Genomic DNA, 22,730 nt, shown 5'->3' with positions numbered 1-22,730 from the left:
AATCATAAAACTTAGAGGAAAACACCATCTCCCTCCAGATGCATTCCCTTGGCCCCAAAGTCACACGTGCTCTGTGGCAGATAGGGCTTTCAATGTGTCTTTTGTTTGATGCTGGTGTTTCAACATCCTCAACTTGACGACAGAAAGGTCAGTGCAAGGCATGGGGCATTCACAAACCACACCACAAGGGCCAGGCAGAGGGGAAGCAAGGGGCCAGGAATTCGTACTCCCACCCCGCTCCCCCCCCCCCACCACACTCCCACCCTGGATCCCCTCAAAAAGCAGCCAGGACAGAGAAAGCTAGGGGCTGGCCCCCTGTCCTAAACTTCCCTGATAGCTTACAAACAACTTTTAAACTCACGGGACCGTACCAACACCAGGGAAGTCAAGTCCGAATTCAACGCCAGCCAAGCTGCTCATTCTCCAACCACAGCGCCTACCTCTTTATCTCTACCTTCAAAAAAACAATAATAAGCAAACGCAGGCACCTCTGGGAACAGCCTCTGGCCTCCTGCCCTGCCCTGTGTAACCAGCCTGTCCTCACACCCACGAGAGAGGAGGAGACAGCCCTAGTTAACCCTCTGGTCTACCAGGCCCTGTTCCCAGGTTGCAGCAGGAAGACAAACTGTTGCTCAAGAAAAGCCTCCAGAAAACCCTTGGCACCCGGAGGCAGATCCCTGCAGCTTCTGCCCAGCGCCAAGCCAGGGGCTTCCACAGGCGGCTTCTCACTGCCCTCTTAAATCTGCGGGGTTGGGCTCCACTCTCCCATGCCCTGGGCTGTCCACCCAGGGGGCTCCAAACGGCCATGGCAGAGCAGGGAGGAGGAAAAGGCTGGCCGAGCAGTGCCCTCACCCTGCCAGCCCAGCCGCCAGCTTCTTGGAGGACCTCTGAGAGAACATTTGTTTGGGCTGCCAAGTTAAATCTCCCTCCCTCATGTCAAGGCATTGGAAAAGCAGTCAGGGGAGAGGAGAAGGGGGAGAGCTGGGAAGGAGCAGCGGGAGGGAGGGAGGCAGGCAGGCAGGCAGGCAGGCAGCTCTCAGAGCCCCAGTTACTCAGGCGCTGCCCAAGGAAGCTTGCGCTCCCAGGCAGGAGGAGGGACACCCAAGCAGGGGCCGGGCCACCAGCCCTCCAGGATCAGGCACCGGGTGCTAGTAGCTCTGTGCCCCGGCCTCCGGAGAGGCCCTCGCTCTCTGCCCGGCTAGAGGGGCGAGGTGGGAAAGGAAGGCAGAGGAGGAAAAAGTTTGTGGCAGGTAAAGGGGTAAGCGCTGAGCAGCCCCGCCGTCGGGTTGTCCCCCAGGGAGGGATGGGGTGGGGGTGGGGGGGCCGGGACCGCTGCCCCGGCGCGCTCCCGCCAGCCCGCCCTCCTGCCCGGGTTGTTTACATTCCTGGAGTGTCTTTTAAACCCGGGGCTGAGGGCGACTCCCGGCCTTCTCCGGCGGCTCCGGGGCAGTCTCCCGTGAAAATCTGCTGGCGCACAATGGCCGGGAAGGCGGCCGCCCCTCGCCCGCGCCCCCGCCGCTCCGGGGCGGGGAGCCTGCCCTCCGCACCGCGCCCTCTCCCCGCCCGCCTGGCTTCCTGGACAGATGTCCCCGGCGAGGGGGCGACGCGCGCCCGCTGCCCGCGCCCCAGACGCTGAGGCCGCGCTCCCCACTGTTTTCTCCCCAGCCCAGACGCCAGGAATGTGAAACAAGCTTCCAGAGCCCGCCCCCCACCCCAGCTCCAGCCCCGGCCCGGCCCCCCAACCTCCGCCCCGGCCGGCCTCCCACTCCCCCGGGGCCGCTGCCGCCGCCGGAGACGGAGAGGAAGAAAGAACACGGAGAAATTACTTTCGTATTTGCAGCGCGCGCGCACACACACGCACATCTTCCCTCTGGGTTCCCCTCCTGGCTGGGGCAGCCCCGTCCAGGCCGTGGCCTTAACGCCCCTCCGGCTTCTAAAGACCTACGGGAAGCCCCTACACACACACACCCCTTGGCGTTCCCCGCCGGTACCGTGCGCCGCGTCTCCCCGGGCAATTCACACACAAACAACTTAACCGCGCCTCCACCTCCCATTTACAAAAGTGTGTGTTTTCCCTGGAAATTCAGATGCACAACTTAACATCACCACCCCTTGCCACCCCGAAATCCAGCGCCGTCTCCGGCGGCTCTCGTACACACGGGCGCACAACTTCGCGTCTCCCCAAACGAGACATGCGAGACCGAGGTGGTCCTATCCCGGTCCTTCCCTCCCTGACCGAATCCCGGTCCTGCTTGGGTGTACAGAACGAGGGCTGGAGGCGCACCGACAGGAGGCGGGCACAGGGTCCGCGCGCGCACAACCTTACTCACGCCCCGCACACCAGAGGAGCCCCGGCCCCCGCGCGCAGCCCAAGCCGGCTCCGCGCAGCCGGGCGTTCGCCGGTCGCCTGGGCCTCGGCCCCGGGCCGCCAAGGGGAGCGCGGCGGAGCCTGGCCGCCGGCCGCTCGCCCGGCTTGCCTGGTCCCGGCGGACCCTTAAAGGGAAAAACCCCCAACACCTAGCGCCCCACGCTCGCACCCCAAGAGTCCACCGGGAGCGGGAGGAAGGCCCGGGGCCAGCGGGCGCCCTGTTCTGGCCCCAAACTTACCGGGCGCTGCGAGCGCCGCTGCCGCCGCTGGAGGACGCGCCGCTGCCGCCGCGGCCGCTGCCGGGCAGGCCCGGCTCCGGCCGGGAAGAGCGCTGCGAGGGCGCCGAGAACGGCTCCGCTTCAGCTCCTGCTCCGCGCCGACGGAGGCTGGGGTCACCGCGCTGCGCCGGCGCTGCTCGCTCGCTCGGCCGCCGGGTCGCTGCTCGCCCGCCCGCCGCCCGGTCGCCTGCTCTCCCGGGCGCCCGCCGCCGCTCGCTTTTTTAATGTCCACAGACAGTGAAAAGGAACTCGGCGTTAGGGGGTGAGTAAGTGAATCAACTCGCCCGGAGCCGAGCAAGTTGAAGTGTCAGATTACATTGGCTATTCTATTTCCAAAGGGCCCCGCGCCGCCGGCCGCTGGCAAAAGCAGGCGCGGAACTACGGATGGAACGGAGCGCCGCGCCGCGCCGCGCCGCCGCCGCCGCCGCCGCCGCCAGCGCTCGACTCCGCTCGGCTCGCGCTCTCTGCGCTCTCGCCGCTCACTCTCCTTCTTTCCTTTTCGCCTCTTTCTCTCCCTCGCCTTTCCTGTCCCTTCTTTTGCTCTTTCTTCCCCGCTGCTCGGTCCCGGCCCTCTCCAAGCTTTCACCTTTTGTGGGTCGGAAGGGCTTCGCACGTCCTCCCCCCCACTGCCCCCCCCCCACCACCACCCGGTCACTCACCTTCCTCCTCTCTCCCCCTTCCTCCACTTCTCCCTGCCCGCCCCCACCTCCCCGCTCCTGCAAGTTTAGAGTAGGAGAGAAATGCTGAAGCTAGTACGGGACCACATTGAGGAGGGGGCAAAAATCACCGGCACACCGGAGTGCCCCCCCTTCGCTCGCAAGCCCCGAGCTAGAGTGCACTTGGGGCCGCGAACGCTGTCAGGTACCCGATTTGGGGGCGAGCGAGTCACCAGCAAGATCGCCAAAGCCTTCCCCCTGGAGGAGGCTTTGGTGTTGTTCCCAAAGCCGGGGGACTGGCTGGTGGGGCGAGCAGAGGAAATCCCCACCACACGCCACCACCGAGGGCGATGTTGTGCGGGAGGCTGGAGCGCTGTGTCCCCGACGGCTGGGAAGGACCAGTGCACACGGGCTGCCCCCGTCACCCTGCGCTGTCCAGAGACCCGTGGATTCCTCGAGGCCCGTCGGGGGCGCCCCTCGGCCCAGAGCATTTGGGCAGGGTGGGGGCGGCGGGACCCAGGTCCAGTCCCTAGTCCCAGGCTGGGCGCTGCCCCAGGAGCCGCAGAGAGCGATGGCACTCACAAGGCGCAGTTGAGTGCACCCACTCGAGGGGTTCCCCTTGCGGACTCACCCCCGAGAGCACTTAAGTGCGCACCCACTTTGGCTCTGGTCCATTGCCACTCACACGGAAACTCCTACGCAAACAGCACACACATCCGCGCCTACACTCAGCTTTACAAACACGCTTCCACACGCGCGCACACACAAACACGCACTCACGTACACTTTCCCTCACAAATGTACTCGTATACACGGCCATACCAAGCACATTTACACAGACACACAACCGCAAACACACATATAGCGCTGTGCAACCCCCAATACACTAATAAACAGGAAACATTCCCCTGGGCATTAAATCCTCACGTTCACGTACATATACAAACACATACCCTACTCCCCCCTCCCTTTCACACCCAGAAGCCGCCCCCCGCTCGTGATTTGCTGCACCCTCAGTCCCAAATCATAATCGGCGCCCCCACAGCACGGGTTGGACACACACACTCGCGCGCACGCAAGCCTCTCCTCCCAGCACAGGCGGGGGAGGCTTCGGCCCCGCGCCGGTTTCGGATTCCAGGTGTGGCTGGTACTCCGCGCTCCGTGTTTTGCAGTCCGCCGCGGTGTCGGAGGCGAGGCGAGGAAGGGAGCTGGAATAACAAAGGCAAGTTGGGGAGAGCGCAAGGGGGCGCAGCCCCGGCCGGGCCGCGGGGGGAGCCCTGCAAGGCCTGGGTTTTGCAGGCTGCGAGGGTCTGGGCGCCAGGAGCCGGAGGTGGGGAGGGAGTGGGGGGGGGGGCGAGTGGGGGTCGAGGGGCGGGGCCGCGGCGTGACGTCAGAGAACAATGACACCGCCGGGGGGCGGGCACCCGGAGGCAGCCCGGGCGGGGGTCTCCCCGGAGGACAGAGACTAGCGGAAGACGTCCTGGACCCGCTAGGGCCATTGCCTGATTGACGAGGCCCGCTTGGGAGCGCGGACGTGCGACGCAGACTCAAAGATCCTCCAGGCCTCCTGGGCAGTGATCAGCGCCGACCCTGGGCCAGTGCAAGGAGCGGGCCAGAGGACCCTCCCCCCACCCTATTTAAAAACATCCTCCAGTGGGCATCTCTGACCTCGGCTTGAACTCCTTCAGGACCAGCTAGATCACTCCTTCTACCACCGAGGGAAAGGAGGCAAAATGCATTCACCAGCCCTGAATTCATTCTCAAGGCTTAGCTACTCTGACAGCCAGGGAACTCAGCTTGGATTCCTGAGGGCTCAGAGGATGGAAGCTCAGGTCCACAGGGGCATGGGAGGGGAGGCCGGGAACTTGCTTGATTTTCCCAGGGGAAATTCTGCCTCCGTATGCCATTAGGTGCAAGGGAGGGCACTCCTTTCTGGGCCTCAGTCTTTCGACCTGGCACATGGACTATTATCATGCTGCTGTTCCCTGCTCAGGTGGCAGCTGAGCACCCTTGGGGAAGGTGGGTGGCATGAAAGCCTTCCAGACCTCTCAGGACACCAGGGAAGCATGGTCCCAGAACATTCCTGTGGGAGTACATTCCTGAGCCCCTCCCCCTCAGCCTCTGGGTGGCCCAGGTTCAGGACATGGGGGTAGCCTTAGAAACCCCTGGAGGCCTGACCCAGGGCTGGAAGGTGTAATTCAGCTTGCTGAGTGGTGGCTGGAGCCACAGCTGCTCCCCCTGGGAAAGCTAAAGCATTGCAGCAGGCAGAAAGCTACCCGCCCCCACCCCAGCTCCAAAACCTCGGGATAGAGTTTCTGGGTTTTGGGGCCTGGAGGGCAGGAATCCAGCCTCAGCCAAGAACTAGACCGGTTCAAGATGGGTCAGGATGCTGTCCTCCCGACATTTCTGTCCAGATTCCTCAGTGAGTGACCTGGGCTCACCACCTCCAGGAAATGGAGAATGGAGGCAACCTTGCGGGGTGACCACTCATGTTCAAAAGCTCCTGTCCAGAAGACACCACCCCCCCCCCCCGCCATCTCCTGTACATCTGAAAACTAGCACGCTACTGCAGAGAGCAGCCCAGCACACAAAGCAGACTCAACGCTTTGTAGCATGGAGCTAAGGGTAATTTCAGCTCTTCCTGGCTGGGCAGGCATGACACTTGATGGCAGTAAGTCTGAGAAATCTCCCCTGGGCCCTTGGTCTGCCTCGGCCTCCTGGGGATCCTGGGCCCCAGTCTTTGGGACTCAGGCCCTTGCTGTCTCTATTCATCTTTCAGGGAGATAACAAGGCAGGTTGGATCCTTGTTGGGTCTGGCAAGAAGCTGTGACTTATTTAGTGCCTACTGTGTGCTGGGTTCTGTGGTGAGGGCCTCTTAGCATTGGCTTACTGAATCTCACACTTCCTTGAATTCGAGGCTATTCCCATTCTCCCCTTCAGAGAAAACTGCCCTGTAACTTGCCCATGGTCCTTCAGGATTCAAACTCAGGCTCTTGTTAACAAAGTTTCCTGCTGACCTCTCGGCCCAGCTCTGTATCCTCATCCATAGACTGACTCTCCGTGTGGTCGTGGGCAAGTTGCTAGCCCTCTCTGGGCTTCTGTAAACCAAGGATAAGGTCTCATGGCGATGGTCAGGCCTCTTCGGGGACGATGTGCCTCCACCTTCCTGGCCCTGGCTTCTGTGGGCCTAGAGATCTGGGGGTGAAGCAGAGGGGAAAGTGCTTTCTCTTCCCAGCCACTGAGAACTGGAAGACAGATCCCACTCTGCCAATGCAGGGCCCAGGAATTATGTGGCTTCAGAGGCAGCTTAGTGCCCATCAGGAGGGTGTGGGCTGCATGAGGCCAGCCTGTGGGCACCAATGCAGGGTCCTGTCCACACCCATCTTCAGAGTAGACTTAGGTTTTGTTAATTGCCTTACCTTCCGGGAACCATCAGCAGGAAAGAAGGCCATTGCTTAGGCCTGGGCCTAGGGAGTGGGGAGCCAGGAGGTCCAGGGGGCCATGAGGAAGGCAGTGGTAAGAGGCTTTAGGTCCTGGGGAGAGCAGAGGACCTGTATAGGGTACAGTGAGTATGGCCTCCTGGGCCAGGGGCCCTCGCTGGGCTGGGGGAGTGAAGGAGTGACACACAGGGGGCTAACTTCCTACCTCTTCAGGAATGCCTTCTCTGTCTCCACAGTTCACCCTTCACTCCCCAAAAGGGAGCCCAGGGACCAAAAGGGCAAGAGAAGTGTCACATTTGTTGAGTCCTTACTGTTTGCCAGGCATTTTGGAAATATTGCCTCATCCTATTCTCTCCACAAGCCAGAAGGCATAATTCCCACCGAGGGCAAAGGCTCAGAGAGGTTAAGTGACCTGCTTAAGGTCTCACAGTTATCCAGTGAATGGGACTGGACCTCAGGGTTGAGAATGGGGACTTGCCTCCATTCATCACGGGGCAATGGTGCAGACAAGGTGACCTTCTGAGTACTCCGGGGTGGACTCCTACTCACCTGCCAAGGAATGACTGGGTCCCCTCCCATGGTAGTGGGGTAACGGGGAATAGAGTTAGTCTTCACACCTTGGTGGATCCGGGAGGCATTTTGTCCCTGCCCAGCTGTGAGGCAGCTATGTTTCTAGAGGCGGGTGGTTGGGTGCAGCAGAGAGTGGATGTGCCTTTCAGCACATCAGATCCCCCTGGGCTGCCTCCTCCCAGTATTCCAGTCCGATGGCCCACTCCCCTCCTTACCTGGAGGCAGCAGCTGCCCAGCATCCTGGCCGTGACTCTTCCAGGCCCTTCCACCAGGAAGGCTGTCTTCTCAGTTCCCGCCATGGGGCAGAGGTCCATGGTTCCAGACCCAGCTCAGCCAGCAACCCCTTCTTCTGACGGGAGGCCCTGGGGAGTCAACTGAGAGCCTGCTTTGGAAGCACCACTGCCCGACTTGTGTATCTTGAGCACATCACAGACTCTGTGCTTCTGTTTCCATAGCTATCAAGTAAGGGAGTATGGGACACAGGGGATGTCCCATGGCCCTTCTCCCTCTGATTGAGCCTTTGACCCTTGGACAAAGCTACAGTACACTTTAGGGTTTGAGGGGGGCCCTGCTCGGGGGAGTGCTCTCAGAGGGTCTCCTCTGGCCGGATAGGGAAAGGGAAACACACACACACACACACACAGAGGGAACAGTCCAGTCTAGGACTATAAATAGGTATAACGACATTGACACTTTGCTTCACAAGGTACATCTTAATCTTCTGAGCCTCGCAATGGCCCCTTTTCCGGGGACTAAACCGAGCCTGGAAAGGAGGTGGTGGCTTGCCCGTGGCCACACAGCTGGGAAGTATCAGAGCTGGGACAAGAACCAGGTGTCCTGATCCAGTGCTCTCTTCTCTCCTCTGGTGCTGCCAGAGAGCCATCTGGGAGCTAGGAGGTCCAGCACCGCCGGGGGTCTGGAACTAGCGACCAGAGGAGGATCAAGCTTCCTACCACTATCCCGAGGGATGCTCCTGCACCCTGAGGGAAGGGTCCCTCTTCTCTGGCACTGGAGGGGGTGGGAGAAGATCTCAGACCTCAACATCTCCCCTCCTCTCCTGGATAGCAGTCTTGGAGCCTCCAGGCCCACGCCCCCTTGCCCTGACCCATGCGTGTAGCCATGCTGGGTGGCTTCCAGACTCGCCAGCATTCTATATGTACTCTTACCTCCTCGCGCTCTTCCTGCTCCTAGGACACACCGCTATCAACCTTCAAGGCCACATCTACAGCCACATGCTCAGAGGCCTGCCCTGATAACTCTAGCAGACGTGCTGTCTACCTGGCCTCAGCCCCCATGCCTCCAGCATCATCATTATCATCAGTGATTACTTAGTAAGCTCTTACTGTGTGCCAGGCACTGAGTATCTCATGCACACGAACTCCTTCCTTCTTCCCGTGAGCTGATTTTTATTAGTGGTAGTAGCTTCTCCATTCTACACATTAGGAAACTGAGGCACAGGGAGTTGTATTTGCCCAGCACGACGCCTTGCTAGGCAGGGAAATTATTTTGATGTGCACCCATCCCCTCCCTACCCCCGTCCAACCCCTGGCTGAAGCTTCAGGCCATAGCATGGCTCACTGCTCTATCCCATCACCCAGCATAGTGTCTGAGTGACTGACAGGCGGTCAAGTGCAGTGGGAGAGGCAAGGGGCACATAAGGATGAACCAGACCCAGCGCTCCAGGAGTTCACAGGCTATCAGGAAGGACTGCCCACATCAAATACCACTCTGAAAGTCTGGAGGAAGGAGAAGAGTTAGCATTGAGCAGGGTCTGGAAGGCAGCCTCTGCTGGGGTAATAGACCAGAGTGGGGCATGGACCTACCCAAGGTCACACAGCAAGTGTGAGGCAGCAGCAGGGTGGGGCCGCGGGCTCCCAGTTTGATGTGCCTTCGTGCACCTCATAGCCAGCCGTGGGGTCCCTGAGTCTGTGCTGTTTTTCAAGGACACACGGTCCCAGACGCCTCCCTGATGCTGAGCTGTTCAGTGAGTGGCTCCAGTCCTTCTCTCCCCTCTATTAAATTTTTTTTTTTTAAAGAAGAAGAAAGAAAGAAATCCAGGCATTGTTCCTGACTGCAGCTGGTGCCGACTAGAATCCCGCCGAACAGAGTGGAGCCGAGAGCCTGGCCGCCAGGGGCCTGGCTGCTGACACAGGGCCTTTCTATTTTGCTTTCCCCTGGGGGCCCAGGCTGACATGTCGTCCCCTCCATGGGCACCCTCTCCACCTGCCTCCCTGGCCCCAGCTCTGAGTCTCCCGCTGCCCTCACCCTCTTTGCGAAAATCCGATGCCTCTTGGGAGGGCTGTGGGGCACTGCCACCCCCTGTTTTCCTTCCTCATCCATCCCCAACCCCGAGTGAGCTGGGGCCCCCCTCCTCGCTCCCCTACTCTACCAAGGGGGCGGGGGCGGCTTCGGACGCCTGTCTAGGAGAGTGGCAGAAATCCTTTCTCTATGGAATCATTTGGAACACTGGTTTGATTTCAGAATATGCCGGGATTTTCCACCCCACCCCCACCTGACTTGGCAAGTGGCAGTCCAAGCTCACTCGTTAAGGCAATTTGCAGCACTGAGGGTTTGGGGGTTGGGAGGGGGTGGGATGAGGTGCGGTGGCAATAAACCGCTCTGCAGACAGAAAAATGCCTTTTAAAGTTACTGGTTTGCCTGCTGCCTCTGCTCCAGGAGACTTGGTCGTAGGAGGAAGAGGTTCCCCCAACTCTCCCTGGCTGTCTTCACGTCAGCCTCCCCTCCCTGCCCCTTTAGAAACTTGAGTTCCGTTTTGCAACACCCCCCACTCCTGCTCCCCAAAGAGCCGGTCTGATCCAGATTACCGAAGCATCAGCCCAAAGAGAGCAGCAGCCTGGCCGCTCTCCAGGGTCCACTGGGAGCCCTTGGGCTTGGCCTGGCCATCAAAGCCAGCTTCCTGAGCATTCCCTTTCCTCCTATGGGTACAACACTTTAGAGTTTGTAAAGAGCGCTTTATGTGTTACCTGAGTGCCGCAGCAACCTCAAGAGGCAGGCAGAGACGGCACAAGCCACTTTGCAGAGAAAAAAAACGAGGGTTCAGGAGGCCCAGTGGTTTGGCCAAAGTCCTACAAGAAGGGGCAGAATCAGTATGTGAACCCCAGCCTTGCATGTCGCTAAGCATGAGTAGTAATGGTCTCAGAGGACGGCATATTCCCAGTTCTCCAAATGCTGCCACAGGAAGGGATCCCAGACACACTGGTTCATTCAACGAACACTTATCGAATACCTACGGCATGCCAGGCACAAAACTAGGCCCTGGGGATCCCACCGTGAACAAAACAGATGTGGTCTATGCTGTCACAGAGCTTATATTCTGTTGGAGGAGAGACCCCAAACAAACTGCGCAGTAAGATGTCCCCGTCCCCACCAGCCCAGCATGTAGGCTGTGGAAGGAGCCCCGGCGACGCGCTTCTGGTCCTAGTGTTGCCCCAGCTCCCTGCGTGATATCAGACAAGGCTTCCTACCTATGACATCGACATGTGGCGCTTCACACATTTCCTCTGGTTCCTGCCCTACTCCCAGCCTCTGAGTCAATTGGTTAATGATTTCCTAGCATGAATAATTACTCGGATTAATTTTTTCTCAAACCTGACTTTTCATAGGCTCTCGGGGCCAGAGAGGGGCTTCTGAGGTCATCTAAGCCAGAGCCCCTCGGTGCCATTCGTCTCAGGAGGTGACAATCTCTGCTTGCATCCTTCTGGGGACGGGGAGCTCGCTCCCGTGCGTGGCAGACAACTGCTCAGTGGTGTACTGGGTAAGTGTTTAACATCTGGCTCTCCGTAATGGGGAACACCTGATGGATGGCATTTGCCGACTTCCATGGTGTAAATACTTACACCGTGGCCAGTTTTCAAGATGCAGACTTCACATCAAGCAGCTCGCAGAGTGCCTGAAAATTTAGCGATCGGCTCCGACGCATCGCTGCCCTGCCCCACAGAGAAGCCCGGTCCAGCTTTACGTGTTGGAAAGTTCTTCCTGGTGTGGAGCAAAGCATCTAGTTATCAGGAACTCTAGCCTGAAAGTCCTGAGCTACTTCTCTGGGGTGTCCTAGGACAAGGGGGACCCTTGGCCCCATGAAACCCTTCAGAGAATAGGAGGAATTGACTTCTGTCTCCCTGTGAGAGGGGGAGTTCCTAGGCCAAGTGGGGTCAGGGCATGCTGACCTTCTCTCTCTGCCTTTCCTCCCTCCCTTCCACGAATACTCATTGGGCCCCTGTGACACACGAGGCACCGCGCTAGGTACTGCGGGAGCGGCCACTCATGTCTTCGTGCACACTGGCCCCTCCAGCCGGAAAGTCTTCCCACTCGGCCTGTCCATCTTGGAGGCCGTGCTCAGATGTCACCCGCTCTCAAAAGCCTGCCTTGCCCTCCGCCCCTTCCCCTCCCGAGGCAGGCAGGCGCCCGCCCTCCCCGAGCCTTTATCGGTCCCTGTTTGGCACTTACCACTTTCTACCTTGGATTACAGCTATTTGTGTACTCGGCTTATCTCGCTGCCAGACTGAGAGGCAGCGGGCTTGCTGAAAGAGCATGGACTTTGGAGCCCTCGCGACCCGGCCCTGAATCCCAACCTGGCCACTTACGGCTGTGAGCCCTAGGGAATCTCGTACTACCTATCGGAGCCTCAGTTTCCTTATCTGCAAAGTGGGGCCGGTGACGACTACTTCCAAGGTGGTTTGACCATTGCATGAGATTAGAAATGCGACTCCCCTTTCCTGTTCCTATCTGGGACTCCCATCCTCTGGGGGACAGAGATTCTGTCCAGTGCCTCTTTGTGTCCTGGTTGTCACAGTGTAAATATTAACAACAATGGTAAACATATAGCGATCACTGTGTGCAGGGTGTTGTTGTAAGAATTTACATGTGCTACCTCATTTCATTCTCACCACGGCCGTGTGGCATTAGAACTATTCTTCCCAGTGATAGATGAGCAATCTGAAGCACAGAAAGGTTAGGTACCAAGCCCAAGGTCACACAGTGAGTGGAGAGCTGACAGTTGAATGTAGGAAAGTCAGCTCCGGGGCCTAAGCTGGGGAACACTATGTGAAATGGCCATGGTAGAAGGGCTTGGAGGGGCTTATGGAGCTGTGTGTGTGCGTGTGTGTGTGTGTGTGTGCATGCCCACCGTGCACCCCAGCCCATGGACATTCTTGCCCTGTCCTGTGGGGTGAGGGTGGGTGTGGACAGAGAACCTCCTGGTCTGTCGTCTAGGACCTTTCAGCAGGTAAAGCAGTTAAGGCCAAAGAGAGGAATGTCTCCAGGTCCCTAGAGGCCAGGGATCGAGAGAGGCCACCCACGGACAGGCAATCGGGCAATCAGAGAAGGCTTCATAGAAGAAGTGGCATTTGCAGTGGGCCTTGATAGATGAAGGTCTGGGTGGGTGTGGACAGCAAGGCAGAACACAGGAGCAAAAGCGCAGAGGTGGAAGAGGTGTATTAGGGATTCACTTAGGGGATGTTCTCCTGAGTTTGGGTAGATGGGTAGAGTCCATAAGGTGAATACAGAGAAGGGTGTGTTAGTGGTCCAGCCCGTGATGCCGGAAGAGCTGAGGGAGCCGTTTCAGGGGCTCTGAAAGCCAGTGTAGACCCTGAAGAGCTGAGAACCAGGTGGGCTGCCCTTGGGGTCAGATTAGCATTTTCCTTCGTTACAAGCTATTCTGAGTCTTCAAAGTCCTAGGTTTCTGCATCCAGCTATGCCTCTTGGGGACGTCTCAGAGCCATAGTTTCCCCATCTGCGGAATGGGCATGAAGAGTGGACCTTTGGAGCCAGTTAGAGGAGGAAACAGGGCTGGGGGTAGGACCATGCCTGACGCTCCTGGGGTAGGAAGTGGTGGGAGGGACTTGGGGGGGGGGTGGCTGGGAAGCCGGAAGGGGATGGGGGAGGAGCTCCACGTGCCCAGCCAGTGAGTGCCAAGTTGGCTCAGGTTGTGCCTCGTGACTCTTCCAACAGCACAAGCTCCATTTTCCCGGCATCGCCAAAGGCTGCCCAGCTCTGCTGGCTCCAGGCCAATCTCCCTTGTAGGCTTCTGCAAGGACAGTGCCTGGCAGGCTGTGGGCTGACCCCGTTCCTCCGGCCGGCCCGGTTCAGTCCCACTCTGCCCCTCCAGGTAGCACCAGTGAATCCTTTAAGAGTGTTCATTGTGTGCCAGGGGCTGTTTTCAATTCCTCCATTATATTAACTAATTTAATCCTCATAACTGCGCTGTGAGTACACTCATTTCAAACGAGGAAACTGAGGCACGGGACAGTTGAGCCAGGCGGTCCCACTGCGGCTCCATGGGAGGAGAGGAGACGCCTAAGGAGCAGAGAGAGCCTGGGGAGCCTGGCAGCAGAGACTACGAGACAGAAGTCTGGACCCCTTCTGGCTGTTTTCCCTGTGGGGGGACCCTCACACTTTTCCTTTCTGCTCATTTCAAAGTTCACGAGCAGCTCCTCTGTCCACACAGGTGCCTGTCCGTAGGTCCACACACTGGACCCCATAGTCACCCAGACTCACACAGACACTCCCGCATGAGTGTCACCATCGTCAAGGCACAGACACAGACGTGTGCAGGCATCGTGCCTACCCGGCTGGACACACACACACACACACACACACACACACACGGCATGAGTGGCCCTTGGGCCTCAAGGATACACATACACACTCAGGCACCCAGTGGCCACACCGCCTGACAGACACACATGTGAGAGTCCCTCACACGCTCATAGATCTCCCACCACCCCCGCACACACATGCGAGGTACATACACTCCTGTGTCCCCAAAATGACCTGGCGGGATCTGTGAACTCACGCTGCAGCCCCCTGGCCCCCGGGCTCTGCGGGTGGCCCTCTGGCCCAGGCATCTTCATTCTTGTCCGTTCAAGCCCATGGCTCCAGAATGTGTGTGCCGTGCAGGTCCCGCCCAAATCATTGCCCTGCTCTGCCTCCTTCTATAGGAACTGGGCCTCAGGGGTGTGCTAGGGGCTTGGGGGTGGACAGTTACCCTCCCCCCAACCCCAAGGGCTACAGAGGGAGCAGCAGGAAGAGGAGATAAATTAATCCTGGCCTCCCCTCCCCCGGGCTCTCTGTGATGCTAATTCTCTCCGCCTTTGATCCAGCCCAGGCCCCTAACTGGAGCAGGAGCAGGCGTTGGGCCTGTGCTGAGATTAGGGCTGCCCTGGGTGAGGCCCCCAGGCATAGCCCCCCAGGCAGCGGGTTGGGATTTCTCTCCTAGGGAGGGGTCTTGGGGACCAGAGCTCTGGTTACTGACCCTGGCCTTTACAACACACTCTCCTTTGCGAGAACTTTCTCATCCTTTCTCCTCTCCCAGGGGCCCTGTGCTTCCCATTTTACACGGGAGCAGAAGTGAGGCCCAGGAATGGAAGGACTCCAGAAGCTTCAGGCCAGTGAGTGCTGAGTCCAGACCTGGAGCAGAGCTCTCTCCCAGCCTCCCATCTCACCCTGTTTCCACTGAGGGTTTTTGTTTGTTCTGGTGACTTTTTTTTTTTAAAACCACTACTTCCTGGGGCGCCTGGGTGGCTCCGTCGGTTGAGCATCTGACTTCGGCTCAGGTCATGATCTCACAGTTTGTGAGTTCGAGCCCCACATTGGGCTCTGTGCTGACAGCTCGGAGCCTGGAGCCTGCTTCAGATTTGTGTGTGTGCGTGTCTCTCTCTCTCTCTCTCTGCCCCTTCCCCACTCATGCTCTGTCTCTCTCTGTCTTTCAAAAATAAATAAACATTATAAATAAATAAATAAATAAATAAATAAATAAATAAATAAAATAAAATAAAATAAAATAAAAAAAACACTACTTCCGGAGGATTCACTACCTGCCAGGGGCTGTGTCTTAAGAAGCCTGTGCCATCGAGCCCTCACAGCAGCTCTGTATGGTCCCCTTTACAGGTAGGAAAGGTCTCCAGGTAGCTGTGCTACAGCCGCAGAGCCTGGGTTCAAACCCGGAGACAGGCTGGCCAGAGTCCCTCACTGTGCAGGGGGGACACTGAGACCCAGAGAGGGGAATGGACGTGCCCAAGCCCATCCAGGAAGTTGGCTGGGCATTCATCTCCTACCTCCCTAGCTACACCCAGTCCTGTTCTGGAAATGACTGGAATCTTCTATGGACCCAGTGGAGCTGGGACAAGAGTCCAGACTCCATGCTGCCATCGGAGTACAGGGGCCCGTGGGAGGATGCCCAAGCTCAGGTAATCGCATAGAGGCATCTCAGCCAACCCGGCCTCAGAACAGCCCTGTAAACTTGGGCATGGATACAATTCAAACTTTTATTACATTCTGTTTCATACGTAGAAAAGACTGGAAGGCAGGAAACACATTACAGTGAACACTCATGACCATCATACCGAAAACTGGAGTGTCAGGGACATGTCCCAGAGGGAACTCCTGCCTGAAGCCGGGTCACGACTTCCTTCCTCTTCTCAACAAATGGTTGTAGCACATGTGTGGGATCCTGGGCTAACCTTGCTTTTGAGACATTGCATTACATGCTGCATTCCCGGGGTGGGGGGCGCCTTCTTTGAAGGGAAAAGGGGAGCTTTGAGGAGTGCCTTGCACGCCCGTGTGCTCCTCCCCCTCAGGGGCTGCCCTCTGCGCTGGTTACCATGCTTGCCGGTCATTTGCAGTGTGGTGCCCTGTTTTGCCCTCCCCGGAGAGTGTTCTGTAAAGGGCATTTCTTCCTGGTGCAGCCGCAGAAGCAGGGTGGGAGCCTCGGGCAGTTTTCGGCCTCCATGCCTCCATGCCTTTGCATGAGCTATTCCCTTCACCCGGAATGCCTTTCCATCCGGTCTGCTTGCAAAAGCCAGCTCCTAGTTTCAGCTCCAAGGTTTCATTTGCTGGGAGGCCTTCCCTGTGAATCCCGTCTCGTGTCCCCCAGCAAAGTTGGGTGTGCTCTCCTCTACCCTGCGAGAGTCCTCGGCTACCCTTCCGTCAGGCCTTATCCCGGGGCAGATGTTCTAGTAGCTACCAAGGCAGCCTTTGTCCCCAGATTCCAGGTGTCACACCAGGGCAAGTGCCTCCAGAGTGATCAAGATAGAATCAGAGTGAGGGTGATGGCACAAGGACATCCCTACGGAGCTCCATGGGCCGGGACCTCAAGTCCTAGACAGTTTGCTCCACGGCCTGTCTGGATGGGGGGATGGGAGGCAAGTCTGGGAGGAGACTGCCCAGGGCTAGGGGCTGCTGTTTCCCCATCTGCTATGTTGATGTGTGTGCACAAGACCCGTGTGCAGGTCAGGGGGTGTGCCAGCATGTGGGTGGGGCCACAGGAGCGCCCGTGTCCACATGTGTGCTTACACACGTGTGTGCATGCACATGGTTCCAAGTCCACAGGCCCTGCGGAATGTGCAGGGCACTCCCTTTTCACAAGCGTATGGAGGACCTGCTGTGTGTGAGACCAGAGGGGTTGGTCAAGCGGTGTGGGGGACAGCTGCCCCCGAGGGGCCAAGAGGGACAGAGGATTCACACACCGTCTTCTTGGCAGGTCCTGTGCTCTCCTGTGCGCTAGCCCTAAAAGCCAGGTGCCGCTGCCACCACTTACCAGTTGAGGCCTCTGAGGTCCAGAGACCGGAGAAGGACAGCAGGGCAGGTGGGAGGCTGAGACCAGAAGCCCCGATGCCAGTGCCCGATTCTCGGTCCTGGGTGCCAGATGCTACAGGGCCCGCCAGAAACCCTTACTTCCAAGGGAAACCTGGCACAAGGACGAGCCACCCAGAACCCTCCCCAGCACCCTCCTTTCCCCCTGTTGGCAACTGCACCTTCGGGTGCCATTCCCTGAGCGTCCTGTGGGAGGGCACCACACCTGTTAGCAGCAGCAGGGATGGGGGGAGCTCTGAGCTGAGTCAGATGGGACAGTGTGGGACAGCACCAAACTGGGGACCCGTCACTCGTTGCCCCCACATTCACACACACGTACGCATGTATCCACACATACACAAATGTGCACACATGAACACACATGTGGGCACACACACACAGGCATGCCCAGAGAGGCAACGGAAGTTGCCTGATGCCAGCCTTCTGCCTCGTGGTTCCAGTTTGCTCTTTTAACTCAGGCTGCCCTAAGAGGGGCCTTGTGGCTGCCAGCTGCCCTCCATCTGAGAATCAGGATGCTGGTGGCCGAGAGAGATGATTATAAGGGTGATTAGGTGCTCCTTTTTTGGAGTGTCATTGACCTGGTGACACGGGATAGCCATTGTGAAGGGGGGGGGGCAGGGAAAGGGATCGTCACTGTCTTTCCTTCCCCAGCACCCGAATGCAACCCAGAGGTCATGAGTGAATGCCTCTTTCCCCTGATAAGGGTGGCGCTGTGGCTTGGCAATCAGAATCTTTGGCTCTGGACTCCGATGACCCTGGGCAGAGCCAGGATTCCTCCCTTCTGGCTGTGGGATTGTGGGCAGGTCGCTTCACTCTGTTGAAGCTCAGTCCTGAACTTGTACCGAGATGAACACACTCCCTTCACAGTGTTTGGATGGTGGGCCAGGCCAGGGTCCAGGGAGCGGCAGCTGGGGTGGTCAATGCTTGTTCCTGAAAGTGCCACGCAAGGCAAAGCTGTGCTGTGTCCGGACCACTTGGGCCTGCCTCACAGCCCTGGGTAAACCGAGCTCCAGTCCAGGCACTGCTTCAGCAGCTGGATGACCTTGAGTGTGCCCCCCTCCAGCCTCAGCATCCCCAGCCCCTAAAGACATACCAATCTGAGGGGCAGATGGGGCTAGAATGACCACTCAGGTGGGAAGGGCCTTGCACATCACAAAGCGTGTGTCCCTTTTGAGGATGCAGGTGTGGGGTGCAGGTACCCATGGCCCCCCTCCATGGGACCCGGTCCTTCTGCACCCAGAGCCAGCATCCTGGCCTCGAGCCAGGCTGAGAGCTGCATGTCCCCCGCAGAGGGAAGAGCCATGTTGGTTGGGGGGACCTCTCCGAGCCCTGTGCCCGCCCTCTGCAGGCCTTTGGAGCTTCCAGGTTGGAGAGCTCTCGCTCGGGCAGTCCGAAGCCCCTTTGAAGCTGGGAAGTTTGTACTGAAGGGGCAAAGGCAGCGCGGATTCAAAGCATCTCTCTTGGCCCTTAATTACCCTTCTTCACCCATAGGTGGAATTTCCACTCAAAGAGCGAAAGAAAGGCACCCGCGCTGCCGCTGGGGACCGGGCTTCCCTGCTGCCTTTGTGTGGCAGCCGCCAACGCAGCGGTGGCACACAGCTCAGGTTTCTGGTTTTAATGATTTCCTGAATTCATTCTGTTTCCTACCTCGGGGAAAGGAGGAGAGGTGATCCTCTTGAAAATTCACATAATTGCTTTTATTTGATTTTTATTAAAATGCATTCAGGAATAATGTGATTGCCCCCTTTATTACGTTGTTCATCAATCTGGCATGGGGAATCAGCTTGGAGAGACAGCGGGTACAGGAGCCTGGTGTGCGGCGGGGAGCAGGCACAGCCCCGGGGGCTCCAGGGCTCGCCCTGCACTGGCCAAGTTGTGCTGGGGGAGCCGCAGTCCTCCGCGGCTGCCGTCCGGGAAGGTGAGCTGACGACCCCGCTAGCCTGCTGCACGGCTCGTGGCAGGAACCAAAAGTGGAGCGCCGTAGTCCTCCCCAGCCCGACCCCTCCTCCCTGGCTCTGTCTCTTCCCACCTCTGCGTCCCTAGAGCCTGAGAGGGGTGGTGGCTTGAAGTCTGAGCATCGCTTGCCCCCAACCTCCTCCCCTGCATGCCCCCCACCCCCACTGACTCCGGCTCTTATCGGAGCCACCGTGCTGGGTTTGCCGTCTGCTGGCACCGGGCCCCTAGTCCCGCTTCCCGTGGCCCACCCGGTCATGCCACTCCCCTGCTCGGAAACCTTGGTGGCTGGCAAAGACCCCTTTCTTGCCAGGGCGATCGGCTTCGGGCCCTTTGCATGCAGTGGAAAGAACCCAGGCCTCTTGTCAGACCCGGTTGCCTTCCTTGCTCTGCGTTATGCAGCGGGATGCTGGGCAAGACATTCCTATCCAAGTGTCAGCTTGGTGCTTAAGGCAACATCTTCTGGACAGAAGCCCTAAGAACGGAGGACGGGGGACAAGTACAGGGAGTGTTTAACTCCTATGGCACGTGTGTGGCGGGGGGCAGGGAGGAATCACGTGACTTGACCTAGCAAGAGGGAGTAGCAAATGCGTGGGGAGAGAGTGGTCTCTGAGCCCACAGACCAGCTGGAGTGGCCACTGTGACACTGACAGCATCTCCCTCCAGTCTTCTCACCCTCATCCCCTGTGGCCCCTCTCCTCCTTCCGGTGGGTGGTTCTGGATGAGACTGGACTGGAGCTTTCAGCCCAGCAGCCGGTAATAGCGGGGCCTACCCCTCTTCCTGCCCTTGCTTGCCTTAGAGCCCTCCGTTAGCAGATGAGGCGACAGAGGCCCAGAGAGGGTTACTGAATGGTTGAGGTTGGCCCAGCTAGGGAGTGTGAGGTCTCTCAGGCACGAGAAACTAGGAAGGGTTGGCAACCCAGGACACCCCGGAAGCTGTTGGTGAGATGCTTTGAGGGGAAGGTGTCTGGCAGGTGGCAGTGCCCCGTGCCCTGGAGCGTGGGAGGGGACCAGGGCTGTCCACTCGGCCTCCGGTTGGTCTCTCCGGGGTGGTCTGCCTCCGCTGGGGCAGGCTGCGTGGGGAGTCAGGGAAGTGTGGGGGGAACGTGTAGACATCCACTTGGGGAGCCCCCTGGGGGCTTTTGATTTCTGTGAAAAGCCCATCTTCACTTAAAAAACAAAACAAAACAAAACAGACAGACCTTTGTTGTCTATTGTGGTTTTCTTTTTTATGTGTTTGTTTAGATGCAAATCGCTTGGCAGTGGATGTGGCCAGGGGAATTCAGAGAGCAGAGGCAGTAGATTTAGAAATGCCACTGTGGGGCCCTTGAGGGCCAGTCTGGCTCCTCCGTCTATCTGAGGGCTCAGTACAGGGCCTGGTGCACTGCTTTCTCCACGGGCTGGCCTCCCGGTCCGTGCTGCAGCCGTTACCCCCACCGGCCTGCCCTCCCTGGTTAGCCTCTCTGCTTGCCAGGTGCCTCCTGTGAGGCCCGTGCCAAGTCAAGTCTCCCGGTATCTGCACCCCTCTGGGTTCCTGAGGCCCGCTCACTCTGCCTGCCTAGCCCAGGGGCTGCCTGGCCTCCCTGGGACAGGTGCACACCCAGTCTCTCTAGTTGGGCCGTGAGTCTGCCCAGGAGGGCAGGCCCCCTCTCAGTCATGGAAAGCACTGTGCAGGAAGCTGGGAATGACCGCTAGAGTCTCAGCAGGGGAAACCCCAGTCTTGAGGGGTAGAGGGTGACCAATGGTTTCCTGAGGACTGAGGCGTTTCCTGGGCTGCAGACTTTCAGTGCTAAACTCGACAGTCTTGGTCACCCCAGATAAAGCCACTCGCTCTGGGCCACACAGCAAGTGCGTGCTTTGGAGCCTCTCAATTCCCAGGGCCAGCCCCACGTCCTGATGCTATTACCAGAGACAGTCAGTGCCTCTATTTGGGTGAGGGGGACACAGGCCCGCTGGGCCAGAGACTGGCCCAAGGCCATGGGTGAGTCAGCTGCAGAGCTAGACAAAGGGGCCTTCCAACCTTGGAGCCTCTGGCTGGTTCCCATGCCAGGCCCACGACTTCTCTCAGAGCAACTTGGGGTGGGAGCCAGAGCTCAGAGCAGGGCAGACACCCCAGGAAACCCAGGAAACAGCCAACAGCAGGGGCGTGCAGGGCTCGTTGAGCCTTGGAACCCTGTGGTCTGCGTGCCTGGCCGCACTGGGGGCCACCGCAGAACCCTGCCCCCAGCTCAGCAAATTGCAGGGGTTGAGCAGGGCCGTGCCCCCGGTGCCTCCCCCGCTGCTGGGGCCGGGCCCCGGTGAGCAGGACTCCCTTATCAGATCTCCGTTTCTCCCCTCCTGGTGCCGCCTCTGCCTGGCCTCCGCCCCCACCCTGAGCCCTTTCCTCTGTAGCGGAGCTCCTTCCCCGCCACCAGCATCAAGCACAGAGCAGCGCCCCGAGGTTGGTTTCTGTTGCTTTAAAAAAGTTTCCACTTGGTGTGAGGGGGTGAGGGGTCGTTTGCCGGGCCTGCAAAGCCCCACTGTGGGCTGCAGCTGCGGGGAGCGGTGGCGGTAGATTTGGGGCCTGCAAAGGCTGCGCCCACGACCCTGAGCCTCTGGATCCCGTGCAAAAGGCAAGGGGTGTGGAAGAAACACCTGGTGTGTGTGCAGCTCCAGCCTGGGCAGCGCCCACTCTCTGCTCACTCCCACGGGAACCTGCGAGGTCAGCGAGGTGAGGGATTTACTATCCGTTTCCCACAGCAGGCCGCTGGGGCCCGGGGCCTCCGGACTCGTGGTCTGGGCTCTGCCCACAGCCTCGTGCTGCCTTCAGAGCCCGCCATTCAACCTTCTCCTTCCTTTCCTGCCATCTTCCCCACCCGCACGGGGACCAGACTCTCCCCAGCCAAGGGGCACAGCTTTGTGGAACTCCTGCTCTAGGCTTGCGGCCCCTCTGGGGAGAGTAAATGAACTCTATCCAAGTCACCAGGGCTGGATTCGAATTTCGGGTCCCCTTGCCGTGTGACCTCTGGCAAGTCACTTTGCCTCTCTGATGGCTTTGCTATCAAACGAGAAGGTTGGAGGAATCCCGGAGAGAGCCTGATGGATTCGGAAGGCTGCCACGCAGGGGGCTGGGGTCTCTCTGGCTGTTTAACAAGGGCCTCACAAAGTTTCAGTTGTCAGTTTGGGGAGCTGGCTGGGGTGATAGGGAGCTATACTGAAGGTGGGGGAGCAAGGGAGTGCCATGATTAAGACCATGTTCCAGAAGGATCACGTAGGCAGCAGAGTAGAGGAATATTACGAGGGGGAAGTAGAAGCTGGGAGGCTGTCGAAGGGGCGCTTTGGCTCCATTTTCAGAAAAAGAAGGTTACCCCGCTCTCCCCTCTAAGAATCACGGGAGACCAGACCATCCCACCTGGCCAGGCACCAGACGGTGGCCCAGGACTGGTTCCCTGCCCTTGGCCTTCTCCCATGTTCAGCTGTCATGCCCCGTGGGAGGAGGAGCAGGGGTCTTGAACCCCAGCCGCCCCCCCACATCCAGGTGTGAAATGGGCTTCCTCCTCTTCCCAGTGGCCCCCGTGTCCCTGAGAAGTGCTGGTAATCCAGGCCCATTTGAGGGCCGTGGTTTCTGTTTCTCACCAACCTCCGTCCCCGGGATTTCCTACTTCTTGCTTCAAGCCTCCTGACACCCCCCCCAGTCCTTGAGACAACTCTCTCCAACCCCTCACCTTACAGGTGAAGAACTCCCCCCAGAGCAGGGCAGTAGCTGGTACAGCCGGTCTGTTCTTTCCCTGCCGCACCTCTACCTTCTCCCAGAACAGGGCAGGGAAGCTCAGAATGCAGGGGACTCAGTGGGGTGGGGGGGGGGGGGGCGTCTCCT

General features: G+C 58.8%; 2 protein-coding genes across 9 annotated transcripts in view; one reads left to right on the top strand and one right to left on the bottom strand.

Annotated features, from left to right (window-relative positions):
• Window positions 1-2,851, bottom strand: part of ZMIZ1 (zinc finger MIZ-type containing 1) — a 229,593-nt gene extending 226,742 nt beyond the window's left edge. For 3 of the 8 annotated variants that reach the window (XM_053206990.1, XM_053206994.1, XM_053206992.1), the window contains exon 1: window positions 2,608-2,850. The gene's annotated coding sequence lies outside the window, so the exon portion shown is untranslated. Of the gene's footprint in view, window positions 1-371; window positions 1,695-2,607 lie in introns of those variants that run through there. The other 5 variants (XM_027062403.2, XM_027062407.2, XM_053206993.1 and 2 more) reach the window with 4 other exon arrangements.
• Window positions 2,852-3,055: 204 nt separating this feature from the next.
• LOC113600194 (uncharacterized) lies at window positions 3,056-12,165 on the top strand. The gene is made up of 3 exons (XM_027062410.2): window positions 3,056-4,524; window positions 10,936-11,087; window positions 11,799-12,165. Exons 1-2 carry the CDS (start codon window positions 3,387-3,389, stop codon window positions 10,971-10,973), a joined length of 1,176 nt encoding a protein of 391 aa, XP_026918211.1. The 5' UTR covers window positions 3,056-3,386; the 3' UTR covers window positions 10,974-11,087; window positions 11,799-12,165.
• Window positions 12,166-22,730: the final 10,565 nt, after the last annotated feature.

Source organism: Acinonyx jubatus, chromosome D2 (assembly GCF_027475565.1).
Source record: "Acinonyx jubatus isolate Ajub_Pintada_27869175 chromosome D2, VMU_Ajub_asm_v1.0, whole genome shotgun sequence".
Taxonomy (NCBI): Eukaryota; Metazoa; Chordata; class Mammalia; order Carnivora; family Felidae; genus Acinonyx; species Acinonyx jubatus.
This window is presented reverse-complemented; position numbering and strand designations above follow the sequence as displayed.